The sequence below is a fragment of the Rhincodon typus genome, chromosome 45 (genome assembly GCF_021869965.1).
Source record: "Rhincodon typus isolate 14 chromosome 45, sRhiTyp1.1, whole genome shotgun sequence".
NCBI classification, from domain to species: Eukaryota; Metazoa; Chordata; class Chondrichthyes; order Orectolobiformes; family Rhincodontidae; genus Rhincodon; species Rhincodon typus.
The window spans coordinates 955,938-968,509 of NC_063376.1; the positions used below are offsets into that span (position 1 = coordinate 955,938).

At 42.7% G+C, this 12,572-nt stretch overlaps 1 protein-coding gene across 2 annotated transcripts in view; it reads left to right on the forward strand.

Annotated features, from left to right (window-relative positions):
- acadvl (acyl-CoA dehydrogenase very long chain) overlaps positions 1–12,572 on the forward strand; it is a 65,135-nt gene that overhangs the window by 30,526 nt on the left and 22,037 nt on the right. For both annotated transcript variants that reach the window (XM_020518847.2, XM_048620154.1), the window contains exons 10-11: positions 6,652–6,756; positions 11,553–11,639. In XM_020518847.2, the coding sequence (XP_020374436.1) occupies positions 6,652–6,756; positions 11,553–11,639 (192 nt within the window). The remainder of the gene's footprint in view (positions 1–6,651; positions 6,757–11,552; positions 11,640–12,572) is intronic.

The window sequence follows — 12,572 nt, forward strand, 5'->3', positions numbered from 1 at the left end:
TGGAATTGAACCCAGGTCCCTGGCGCTGCTAATCACTGAGCCACCGTGCTGCCCCCATGGATGTAGATGGGCTGAGTGAATGAGCAAAAACCTGGCAGATGGTGTGTAATGTGGCAAGATGTGAAGTTGTTCACTTTAGGAAGGATAAAACAGCAGAGTTTTATTTAAATGGAGAAGAACTGCAGAATTCCTAATGCAGAGGGGTGAAGTGTTCTGGTGCCTGAGTCAAAAAGTTAGCAAGCAGGGACAGCACTCAATCAGGAAGTCTAATGTAGTGCTGAACTTTATTATGTGAGGAATTGAACATAAAAGTAAGCATGTTATGTTTCAGTTGTACAGGGCATTGGTGAGACCGCACCTCAAATACTGTGTGCAGTTTTGGTCTCACTTAGTGGATGATATAAATCCCTTGGAGGCGATTCAGAGGATGACTAGATTGATACCCGGAATGAGCAGGTTGTTTTATAAGGGAAGATGGGAAAGGCTGCGCTTTGTTTTTGACAAGGGAGTCTCCGAAATGTCCACCTTCTTCCTCAGCCGAAGATTGCCCAGCACCGTTGTAGACAGGGGCCTCAATCAGGTCCAACCCATCTCCTGCACTTCCGCCCTCACCCCCTGTCTTCCCTCCAGCAACAGCGATAGGCTTCCCCTTGTCCGTACCAACCATTCACCAGTATCCACATCCAGAAGATCATCAGACGCCATTTCCCCCCACCTCCAGTGAGATGCCACCACCAGCCACCTATTCCCCTCCCCTCCTTTGCCTGCCTTCCACAGGGACTGTTCCCTCCAGGGCACCCTGGTCCACTCTTCCTTCACCTGACAACCACCCACAGCCCCATGGTACCTTCCCCTCCAACCGGTGAAGGTGTAACACCTGCCCATTTACCTCCTCTCTCCCCAGTATCCAAGGGCCCAAACATGCCTTCCAGGTGAAACAACACCTCACCTGCACTTCCCAGAAACTAGTCTACTGCATTCGCTGCTCACAATGTGGTCTCTTGTACATTAGGGAAACGCAACGTAGACTGGGTGACCACTTTGTGTAATATCTGTGTTCTGCTCGCAAAAAAGGCCCTGAGCTTCCAGTTGCCTGCCACGTTAACACACCACCTGTTCCCTGGCCAACACCTTTGTCTCTGACTTGCTGCAGTGTTCCAGCAAAGCTCAACGCAAGCTGGAAAAACAACACCTCGTTTCCGCTTGGGGACTCTGCAGCCCTCTGGACTCAATATCAAGTTCAATAATTTTAGGGCCTAAACCTAAACTATCCCATGTCCCAGCACCCTACCCCACAACCAGGCCTTGTTATCCCATAGCCTGCCATTACACACTACCTATTGTTAGTCACTAACAGTCCCCATTAACAACTATTCACACAGCTAGCCAGATCGTTATCAACTCCTTTGTCTATTCCACTGCTTTTCTCTCTCTCTTTGGGCTCTATCCTTTATCCTATCATTTACTCTTACCCCATTCCCCTCCCTGTTTTCTGCATATAAACCAATGTTTTCTTAGCTGCCATCAGTTCTGAGGAAGGGTCACTGGACACAATGTTAACTCTGAGTATTTTCTTCACAGATGCTGCCAGATCTGCTGAGCTTTTCCAGCAACTTCTGTTTTTGTTCCTGATTTACAGCGTCTCCAGTTCTTTCGGTTTTAATTTAGTCTTGATAGGTGGTTGTGGGTCAGTCCAGAACTAGGAGAGATTGTTTTAAAGCCAATGGTCACCCTTTCAGGACAGAGGTTTGTGCATCTTTGGAGTTCTGTGCCTCAGAAGGAGGGGAAAGCGTCATCATTTGTAAGACAGATGAAGGGAATTGAAAGGTTATTGGGAATAGATGGAATATTGAGTTTGAAACATTGAGATCAGCCATGAAGTTATTAAATAGCAGAGTAGGTACAAGGGGTCAAATGGTCTAAATTCTGCTCCTAGTTTGAATATTTGTAGATCGTCTGTGTTTTGGTGATACTCATTGAGAGATTAAATATTTGTCAGGTCACTGAGGAAAATTCCACTGCCTGTCCACAAAATAGTACCTTATACAATCATCAAGGCATCCTGAACAGTGCCTCAGTTTAACATCCCCTTTGAGGGGAGGCAGTGCTGAGGGTGCAGTGCTGTGTCAGTACTGCAGTATCAGTCCGGATTAAGGCTCAAGACTCTGGAGTGGGACTTGGAGGTGGGAGTGTTACCCACAGAAACAACCAGCATCTTTTTTCACTGGATAAAGGTAATGCCCGTTGTCTTAAAGAATACAGTGTGCCAGTGTTGCTTCTTCCTATCCTCATCCCAGTGCCAGGTCTGTGATTAACCCTTTCCACACCCAAAACCATCTACTTCAGAAGTCCTCAGACAAGGATCATGAGTAGCAACCTCCGCTTCATGGGATGTTGGGCTTTGTGGCGCTGGCACTAACAGCCCAACATAGACCAAGGATCTCTGCTGCCAGCGACATAAGCACTGATGTTGTGGTGAGTCCTAATCACTGCAACTGGATACTTTGCTGCCATTTGCTAATATTTTATTAAAACAGGTCCTGAACAGAATGGGAGACCTTTTTCATTAGTTCTCAGGATATGGCCACCACTGGTTAGACTAGCACTTACTATCCTCCTGGAGAAGGAATGGTGATGAACTGCTGTCTTAAACTGCTGCATTTGGTATGGTGTATATAGACCCACAATGCTGCTAGGGAGGTAGGTTCAGGATTTTGACCCAGCGACTCTGAAGGGACAACTATATATTTCCAGTTTAGGAGGGTGTATGACTTACAGGGGGTGGTGATCGCGTGTATCTGCTGCCCTTCGCCTTCTAGGTGGTAGTGGTCGTGGGTTTGTAAAGTGCTGTTGGAGTAGTTTCTGTGACTTAATGCAGTGCATCTTGTACCAGAACACACTGCTGCTATTGAGCATTAGTGGTGGAGGGAGTGGATGTTGGAAGGTAGTGGATAGTCCTGAGCAACTATCCCCCTGGTCTGAGTCAGCACATTGAGAAAGGACTGGCAATGAGGGTGGAGGTTGTGGGCAGAGAACATGGTGTCTTGTTTTTCTCACAGGGCAGCTCGTACACGGGGAGTTTCCCAATCGAGTGAGGAAGGGGTGGTGAGAACTTTGCTTCTCGTTTTGTCAAATCTGCTGTATTGAGCACTGTCACTGTGGCAGCTGTGGCAAAGAGCTGGGTCAGGTGACAGGATGAGTGAGTGGCGGGGCTGCAGATATTTTAGGAAACTGCTTGTTTGTGTTTTTTCTGCTTCAAACAGTTATACCTGAGTTGCAGGCCACTTACCACATGTGCTTCTCACATCTTGCATAACAATTCTACCTGACCTAGTTTCTGTTTTTGAATTCCAATTCAAATATTTTCAAAAAGATTTTTCCATTTTAAGCCAAATTTTATTCATCAACATTGTACATATTTTATATTTGCAAAGCCTTTGTTTCTTCCTCCATTACCGTCTACCTCCCCTGTTGCATTTCTGTAGCAACTTTCACAATCTCAGGATTTCCCAAAGCAGTCAATAGAGTTCTGTTGTTGCATCAGAGTTGCTGATACAAAGAATGAAACGCAGAGATAAATTTATGTTCATGGACTAGGCACAGACTCCCATTGGCTATGGAGACAGAAATACGCTGTCAGAGGGTCAGCGCGGACGGAGTGCCACGTCAGAGGGTCAGCTTTGACAGAGTGTCACACTATCAGAGATTAGTGCTGAGGGTGCGCCACACTGTCGGAGGGTCAGTGCTTGAGGGAGTGCCGTGCTTTCGGTGGGTGGGGGGGGTCAGTGCTGAGAGAGCATTGCAATTTCGCACGTATACTTTTATTACAATCCCCATATCTTTTGATGTCATTACGGAAATCGAGAGTCTTGAGCACCCTCAGTGATTTATCAAACATATCTGTCTTCTCTCCCAATTCATTTCAGTGTGCACATGTTCTGGGTACAATCTTACCCAAGAGAGCTTGGAGGTCTCCCATTGGTGCTCTGTCCCACACCCTTTGTGCACCAATAAAATTCCCCACCTTACATTTGTACTTGGTAGACAGTTATCAGAGTTAAATCTAGCAAGTCTTGTGTAAATTATAAAACATTTGTGTTGAGATTAAGATTGAAATGTAACTCACTATCTAGGCTGTTGTGTTGGAGCAGGTTTGATTTCTCTCCTTTTGTGCAATGGATTTTAATGGGCAAATGACTTTTTAGAATTCATGTTTAGCTTACGAATTAGGGTTATTCATACTAGTGAATGGGTAAACAGATTTGTGAGGTTTTCTTTTTACGTTAACCTCATCGTTTGGGGATCACTGTGAAGGCCAGCCTTCATTTTGCATGCCTAATTGCACAGTATACAGCTATGTTGCTTGAGGCAGTATTTGAGAATTAACTACCCTGGTTTGGGACAGGAGTTACAAATAGACCCAGATTGGGTGAGAACGGCAGTTTTCCTTCACTGAAGTGATGTGGATGTGCTGGTTTTGTTTTTAATAACAGTCTGACAAAAGGAAAACATCAACTTTATTTAAGGAACATTTTACTGTCTTCATCTTGCCATTCAGCTGCGAGAGAGAGAGAAAGATTGTGTGGCATTGCATCATGTATACCATCTCATTAGCATATTATAGGTGTCACCTCTACAAGCCTTTCAATCTTCTCACTATATGACAGATACTGACTTTTATTTCCACATTAGAAATGTGCTACTTAAAGGCTATGGTGGACCAGGCTCATTTGAGGCACTCAAAGGAAAATCCGACAGTTTGAAAAGGTTATAGAGAGCTGATAGAACGGCTCAAGGTGGGATATTGTTTGTAGAGCCACCGTGGACACAATAGGTCAAATGGCTGCCCCCTGCACTGTAACAATTCTTTAATGTTCCTGATGTAATTCAGCTGACTTGGTGGGTTTTGAGCTTGAGTTTTCTACATTGTTAGTCCATTCCCTGCTTTACCTCTTCGGTTAGCAATGTTGCTAGGCTACCACTGTCAATTGCTTTGTCCTCCCTGAATGTAGGCATTAACTCATTCAATCTAAGTCGAATGGTGAACTTATCAGGAAGTTGGGTGAATGAACCTTCAGCAATGGACTGTGCGTTTGTGAGCTCTTATTTTTGTTTAGGAATAAACCCTCCAGCCACTGGCACTTACGTCCTACAACTTGGCTTCATAAGATATTGATTTAAGGCAGTTCTCCAAAAGTGTAGTGCTGAGGAGATGGAAAATGATTTCTCATATGGCAAATCGGTCCATAACCCATCATTTGCAGAAGTGGTGGTAACAGATTCAGTAATAAATTTCCAGTGGAGAATTAGATGAACTGTTACACGTTTATTGGTTTGCCCTTTCAAACCGTTGGCACAGGCATATGGGCTAAACGGCACATCTCTTCATGATTCTAGTTCATTATACTGCTGCAACTGAGAGGGAGGAACACCCTGACAATCAAGCCAAACCACTCTACCAGTTACGCCATTAATATAAATGTTTAAACTCGATCGCCAGAATAGCCATTTGTTTCCCTTCGGTACTGCCTTCCAGAATAAAAAGACTTCCACCATCAATCAACAAAATAATCCCTTTATCATTACACAAAGCTTATTTTAAAGCAATTGGCAAAACTGGTTGTTATCTATGTTCTAATTCATGATTAGAAGGTGTCCCCTTTTACTCCCAAACAAATAGTTGACACACATACACAGAATGACTCTGCAGTGATATCATTTAAAAAGGAACGGGAGAAAATATCCTTATTGACCAATGGCCTTCAAGATAAAGAATCAAAGTTGATGAATTCTCCCAGTCCACTGATCTTCTTGTTGACAAAATGAAATTGTTGACAGCCATGTACTGATGGAAGCTTCAATTTGATTGGAAATCAAATCCTTAGACTGTAGTGATGGTTCAGTTTTTCAGGATTTGCAAGGTAGCCAATACGCCGAGCTGTCAACTTTAACGGGTTCCCAAATTTTATTTCCCAATGAGAAATAGAGAGAAAAATCTTGCAGCCTCACTGCTCCTTGTTGCTGATTTACCTTTTTCTTTCTTCCTGAGGTGTTTGAAGCAGAAGTCAAATACAGCCAGGGTTGCTAGGCAGCAATCGTCACAGAGGCTTCATAGTGTGTTCCAAAGGCAGCTTTTCCAACGATGAAGGGCAATAAGCTCTATTTTTGTTCTGGAAAATGTTCAAACAGTTCATTATCTTCCAGTTTTTCCCCATGTAGTTTATATATTTATATTCCTATTAGTACAGAAACAGGCTGTTGGCCCATCTCTTTGGTATTAGTGTTTCTGCTCCACACAGGCCTCTTTTCAAGTCCTCTTCATCTCACCCCATCAGCTTATCATTCTGTTCCTTTCTCCCTTGTGTGTTTATCCAGGCTGCTCCGTAAATGTATCGACATTATTTACTTCGACCACTCCTGTGTGAGCGCGTTCTACATTATCTCCACTCCCTTGGGATGACATTTTTCCTGAATTCTCCATTGGATGTTCAGTGACTGACTGACATAATGGTCCCTAGCGCTAGTCTCATCCATAAATGGGAGTCATCTTCTGTACATCCATCCCATCAAATCCGTTCACAAATTCAGAAATGTTTACTGGTTCAAAAATAGAGTGTTGTTCTAACACTGTATTTTATTTCATTTTGTTAGGTTGACCATGCTGCAAATCGGACCCAGTTTGGGAACAAGATTCACAACTTTGGTGCCATTCAGGAGAAGGTTGCTCACATGGCAGTGCTGCAGTATGTGACGGAGGTAAGGGCAGGTTACAGGCTGTGCTTCAACTCAAGCAGCTTGTGTTCAGTCCTCCAGGAAACTCTCGGGTTTCTCTTTTCCTAATCTTACGCTGCCCAGTGATGGCAAGTTCCGTCCTGTAACTGGGCACAACAATCTTCATGAAATAGACCTGCGTTCATATAGCATCTTTCACCACCTGAGAATGTTTCAGACTGCTTCACAGCTCATTTCGAATGTAGTCACTGCTTTAGTGTAGGAAAGCTGCCAATTTGCACACGCCCAACTGCCATTAGCAGCAATGGGAGAATGACCCAGATCATCAGTTTTTAGAGATGTTCATTAAGGAATAACTATTGGCCCTGAGCAGAGCTCCCCTGCTCTTCCTTGGATATCAACCATGGTGTAAGGGACATCATATTTTTCCATTTTGGCCTGTAACCTGGAATGGAATCAGACACTCCGATATAGCTGAAATATCTTAGGAGTTTTGCATGTTAAAAAAAAAGTGAGATTGTATGGTAGTTTTGCACATATGCAACGCTGTGTTGCTTTTGGACAAGAGAAATTGTTACATTATGAAGACAGTTGCACCAAGGGCTTTTCCAGTAAAGAGGAACTGCCTGATGACAGCCTTTGGATTCATTGAACTATAGTTTGCAACAGACTTGAGAGCAGTGCAGCCAGAAACATCTAGAGCCAGCAAAGTACCTCTTTCTCCCCTCTCTGAGAGTGAGAAGACCAAAAAAAATTAGAGTTCTCATACAAGAAAGACCTAGATCTACCTGATGAACTATTGACTCGAAGAACAAACATGACTCTGCAGACAGTGTGTCATCGTTGCTAAAATCTGAGAAATCATCTTGTGGTCTGGATTTATGGTCTTTAGAATTTTGTTTTCCTTGTCTTAATTTTTTTATATGTGTCAAATCATCTCACTTTGTGTATCTTACTTGTGAATATCTGTGTATTTGGTGGTTTAAAGAGATTTGTTTAAGTCGTATAGATTTAGATTAGTAATTCTTTCTTTTCCCTGCCATTTGAGTGTTTGCGGTAAATAGTTATTTTCTGTTAATGGTGAGACCTGATTTGAATTGCTTTTGTCCTGAATAGCAGTCAGTGAAGCAGAGTGATCATGTGTTGATTTACATTGGCTACTTTACACATTTGTGATGGCTTGTGGCAGATTGGGACACAGTTATCAGTGCGCTCTTTCCAGTAGCAATAGGACCTGTACACTTGTGGGAAGCTAGGGAAGAAATTGCAGGGCCCCTAGCGGAGATATTTGTATCATCAACAGCCAATGGATGAGGCGCCAGAAGAATGGAGGGTGGCTAATGTTGTGCTACTATTTAAGAAAGGCTGCAAGAAAAGGCTAGGCCTAACATCAGTGGTGGGTAAGTTGTTGGAGGGGATCCTGAAAGTTAGGATCTACATGCATTTGGAAAGAGTCAACAGCTAAAAGTTGGTGTTCTCTTCATGCTGCTAGATTTGCAGGTGAGACAACCTATTTTACTGAATTTGCCTTTTTGCCAAGGGTGTGTTTATGGGATTTTACTATATTGGAACAGTTAATTAGTAGTAAATGTATCAATTATTTTGTTAAGCATTTCGATAGTTACAGTGAAGCCAGTTGTTTTCTTTTAACTGTCGTGTAAAAATAGTGTGTTTTGCTTAATGTTGATTTAGTTTGACCAATTGAATTGCGTTTGGAAAGCAACACCTTACACTTAACTTTAAAATAAGAACTGTTAGGGTCTAGGCTACCTTCTTAATATACTTTGAGGAGGTTTGGTCTGGGAGCTCATCCAGAATCAAAATGTTTAATTCCATGTTGGGTTTAGGATTATTGGATTCAAAGACGATGAGTTTTTTATTTCAGGTGTTGCATTCGGTTGGTTTAAACAGGGTGTGCCTTGTGTAATAATGGCTCTTTCAGTCTCAAGAGTTTCTTGGGGGCGGAAGAAGTGACTTGAGAGTTTGCCAGAAAGAGAGCAAAGCGAAGCTTTCAGAATTGGCAAACAAGATGCAGTTAGAGTTGCCTGTATCTGTGAGGAAAGGGGAAATATTTGCAGCATTAGCTATACATTTATAATTACTAGGAATTCAATCAGAATCATTGGAGATTGCTAAAATTCAATAGCAAATGAAGCAGCTTGAATTAGAAGCAATAGCAAGTGAAACAAAAAGGAAAGAATAGCCTTAGCAGAATAAAAAGAAAGAGAAAAAGAAATGAAACCGTTTGAATTACAATTAAAAGCTGGGGAAAAAGAAAAGGATGGCCTTAGCAGAAGAAAGGGAGAAAGCGAGAGTTTTTGAAATTCAGAGATTGGAACTGAAAACTCAAAGTCGACTTAGTTGGGAGATGGAGGTGAAAGGTATGGATCAGTGATGAGGACAGTGATGGAGAGCAATTCCATCATGGAAAAAGGCCTGGTGGGGATCTGTTTAAATATGTCCAAGCATAAGTTTGACAAGAAGGATGTGGTAGCTTTTTTCATTTCATTTGAAAAAGTGGCTAAACAAGTGAAATGGCTGATGACCAAGTGGGAATTGTTGATCCAAACAAAGTCAGTATATACAGCTAGTGAGGTATTTGTATCACTATCAGAGGAGGTATCTGGGGAAAATAATAAGGTGGGGAAAAAATACTATCTTAAGTGCATATGAACTAGTACCAGAAGCCTACAGACAACTTTTTAGGAATCTAAGGAGAGAACTTGGTCAAACATATGTTGAGTTTGGAAGTATCAAACAAAGTAATTTTGATAGGTAGATTAGGGCATTGAAAGTAGATCAAACATGTGATGCTTTTAGAGGGACGATTATTTTGGAGAAGTTCAAAAATTCACTTCCTGAACAAGTAAGAACTCGTGGAAGAGCAGAGAGTTAAAGCTGCAAGATTAGCAGCGTACATGGCAGATGATTGAGTTGGTTCATAAATCAAAGTTTTGGCTTCCAACGTCAATTTCAATCTGTGAGGGATAGAAACTGGAGAAAAGAGAAATCCTTGGGTGGTAAGGGAAAGGGAGATCTCATTGAAGATAGTAAAGATAGTTTACAACAGGGTAAAAAGGAAATCCAAGAGGGGGAAGAGAAGTTTAAAAAAAAAAAAAAATTTGTTTTCACTAAATAAAGTAGGCCACTTGAGGTTGCAGCATTGGTGGTTTAGGTAAAGCACTTGGAAGATGGATGTGGGAAAGCAGGATAAGCCAGTGAGTTTGTTGAAGTGGTATAGGAAATTACAGTGGGAGCTAAAAAGCTGCAAAAGAATGTGCAACCTGGTGAGGGGTTTACTTGAATGGGTAAGATTTACTCATCTATGCCAGGAGGAGTAGGTAAAGAAATTAAGATTATAAGGGATATGGAAGCAAGTCAGTCTTTGGTGAAAGATGAAGAGATGTGTAATTCAGAAGGAGTATTGCCAGAAATGGTGGTAAAATGTGGAATTCATGGTGAAAAGGAGCAGTGTTTTATTATATAACATGAGGTTGGAGAGTTTGGTGAAATGTGGTGGTAGGAGTAATAGAGAAATTCTTGGTTCCAGAAATGCAGTTTATCCTTGGTATAACAATATAGCTGGGGGATCACAGATAGGAATGATGCCTACTGTGGTTGAAAAGCCAGAGAAAAACCAGGCAACTGAGGTGTTACAGGAAATATATCCTGGGATTTTTCCTGACTGGTAACAAGGTTACAACGCCACAGGTTGAAGCAGGAGGAAAAATTGAGGAGTAAATATATGCAAGTTGAAGTTCAATTATCAGAAACTGTGTGTGCCCAAATGGACAAAATATACCTCTTAGAGCCATAGTATCATTAGGATGGGATCTTGATCCACTGGGCCAGTGGGTTGAAGAATAACAGATGGAGTTTAATTCAGATAAATGCAAGGTGTTGCATTTTGGTAAGACAAACTAGGGCAGGACTTACCCAGTTAATGGTAGGGCCCTGGGAATGTTGTCAAACAGAAAAGCCTAGGGGTGGAGGTACACAGTTACTTGAAAGTAGTATCATATGTAGACAGGTTGGTGAAGAAGGCATTTGGCATGCTTGCGTTATCATTCAGAGCATCGAGCACAGGAGTTGGGATATCATGTTAAGGCTGTCCAAGACATTGGGAAGGCCATATTTGTACTTTGGAATACAAGGCCATTGTACTGGAATGATGTTATTAAACTGGACAGGATACAAAAAAGATTTACAGGGATGAGACCGAGACTGGAAAACTTGAGTTATAACACGAGCCTGGATAGGCTGGGACTTTTTTCACTGGAGCATAGGAGGCTGAGGGGTGACCTTGTAGAGGTTCATAAAATCATGAGCGGCATGGATAGGGTGAAGAGCCAAGGTTTTTTCTCCAGGGTAGGGGAGTTCAAAACTCAAGGGCATAGGTTTAAGGTAAGAGGAGAAAGATTTAGAGGACCTGAGGGGCAACCTTTCCAGACAGGGTGGTGTGTGTATCGAATGAGCTGCCAGAGGATGTGGTAGAGGCTGGTACAGTTACAACATTTAAAAGGCGTTTGAACAGGTACATGGAGAGAAAAGGTTAGAGGGATATGGGCCGAACGCAGGCAAATGGGATCAGTTCATTTTGGGAAATGACCCTCTGACAGTGTGGAGCCTCCTCAGCGCTGTACTGGGCGTGATGACCTTATGTTTGTGCTCAAGTCTCTTGTGTTAAACTTGTCGCTGTGAGAGCGCTAGCCACCTGGCTAAAGCTGATTATGTGGAGCGGAAAAGGCAGTTGAAGCAGCAGCCGTAATTGTCATGCCTGGGGATGGTAATGGTGATTCTTTATTTTCTGTCTTTTCCAGTCGATGGCATACATGATCAGTGCAAACATGGATTCAGGAGCGACTGAGTTCCAGATAGAAGCTGCCATCAGCAAGATCTTTGCATCTGTGAGTATTGTTGTTGATCTGCTTTGATAGTGCACATCAAATCTGTTTGTCATCTCGTTTAAACAGGGTTGGTAATCCTGTTTCTGGTGAAGTAAAAGGTGCTTCATAATTGGCCAAAGTATATCACCCTGACTTATGCCATTCACTGCCAAGGAATCACTGTCCCTTTTTATTTAAGACGCCTGGACATGTGGTTAGCTGCTGAGCACAGCGAGTGATTCTGTTTTGATCTCAAGACTGACCTGTATTTGGGGTGAGAAAGAATTCTCATTTTTCCCCAAGATCGCAGCTCAGACTGAGGTTTTCTGATCTGTTATCCAACAGTAAGTGGCTTAACTGTTCACCAAACCCGTGCCTTAATCTGAATTACACTTGATTGCATTTCCAAAGGATGTTTCCAACTCTCAAAACGTCACAATACTCTTCACTGCCAATACAGCATTTTCCAAGTGGAGTCACGTTTGTAAATGCCAATTAGTGCGCAGGGAGCTCCCAAACACAGCATCAAGTTCGGGACCAGATAAGGTTTTCTAGTGATTTTGTTACTTGAGAGATAGATATTGCGCTGGGCACTCAAATGAGGGGTATGGGCCAAACGCAGGCAAATGGGACTGGTTTAGCTTGGGAAACTTGGTCAAAGGGCCTGTTTCCATGCTGTCTCAATCTATTACTATATACAAGAGCAAACATGGCCTCATGTTTAACAATCAGCTAAAAGAAGGAACCTCCAAGTGCTGCAATCCCTCAGCACCCCTTTGTCGCTGACCCTCCGACTGTGTGCGGCGCCCCTACTACTGGTCCTGAGAATAACAGCCAGGATTCTGTTTTCAATTTGTTGAGGTGGGACCTGACCCTACAAACTACTGACTCAGCGATAAGAGTGTTGGCTGCTGAGTCTTGTGTCTCTCCTCATGTGATGGTGACAGTTTTGCC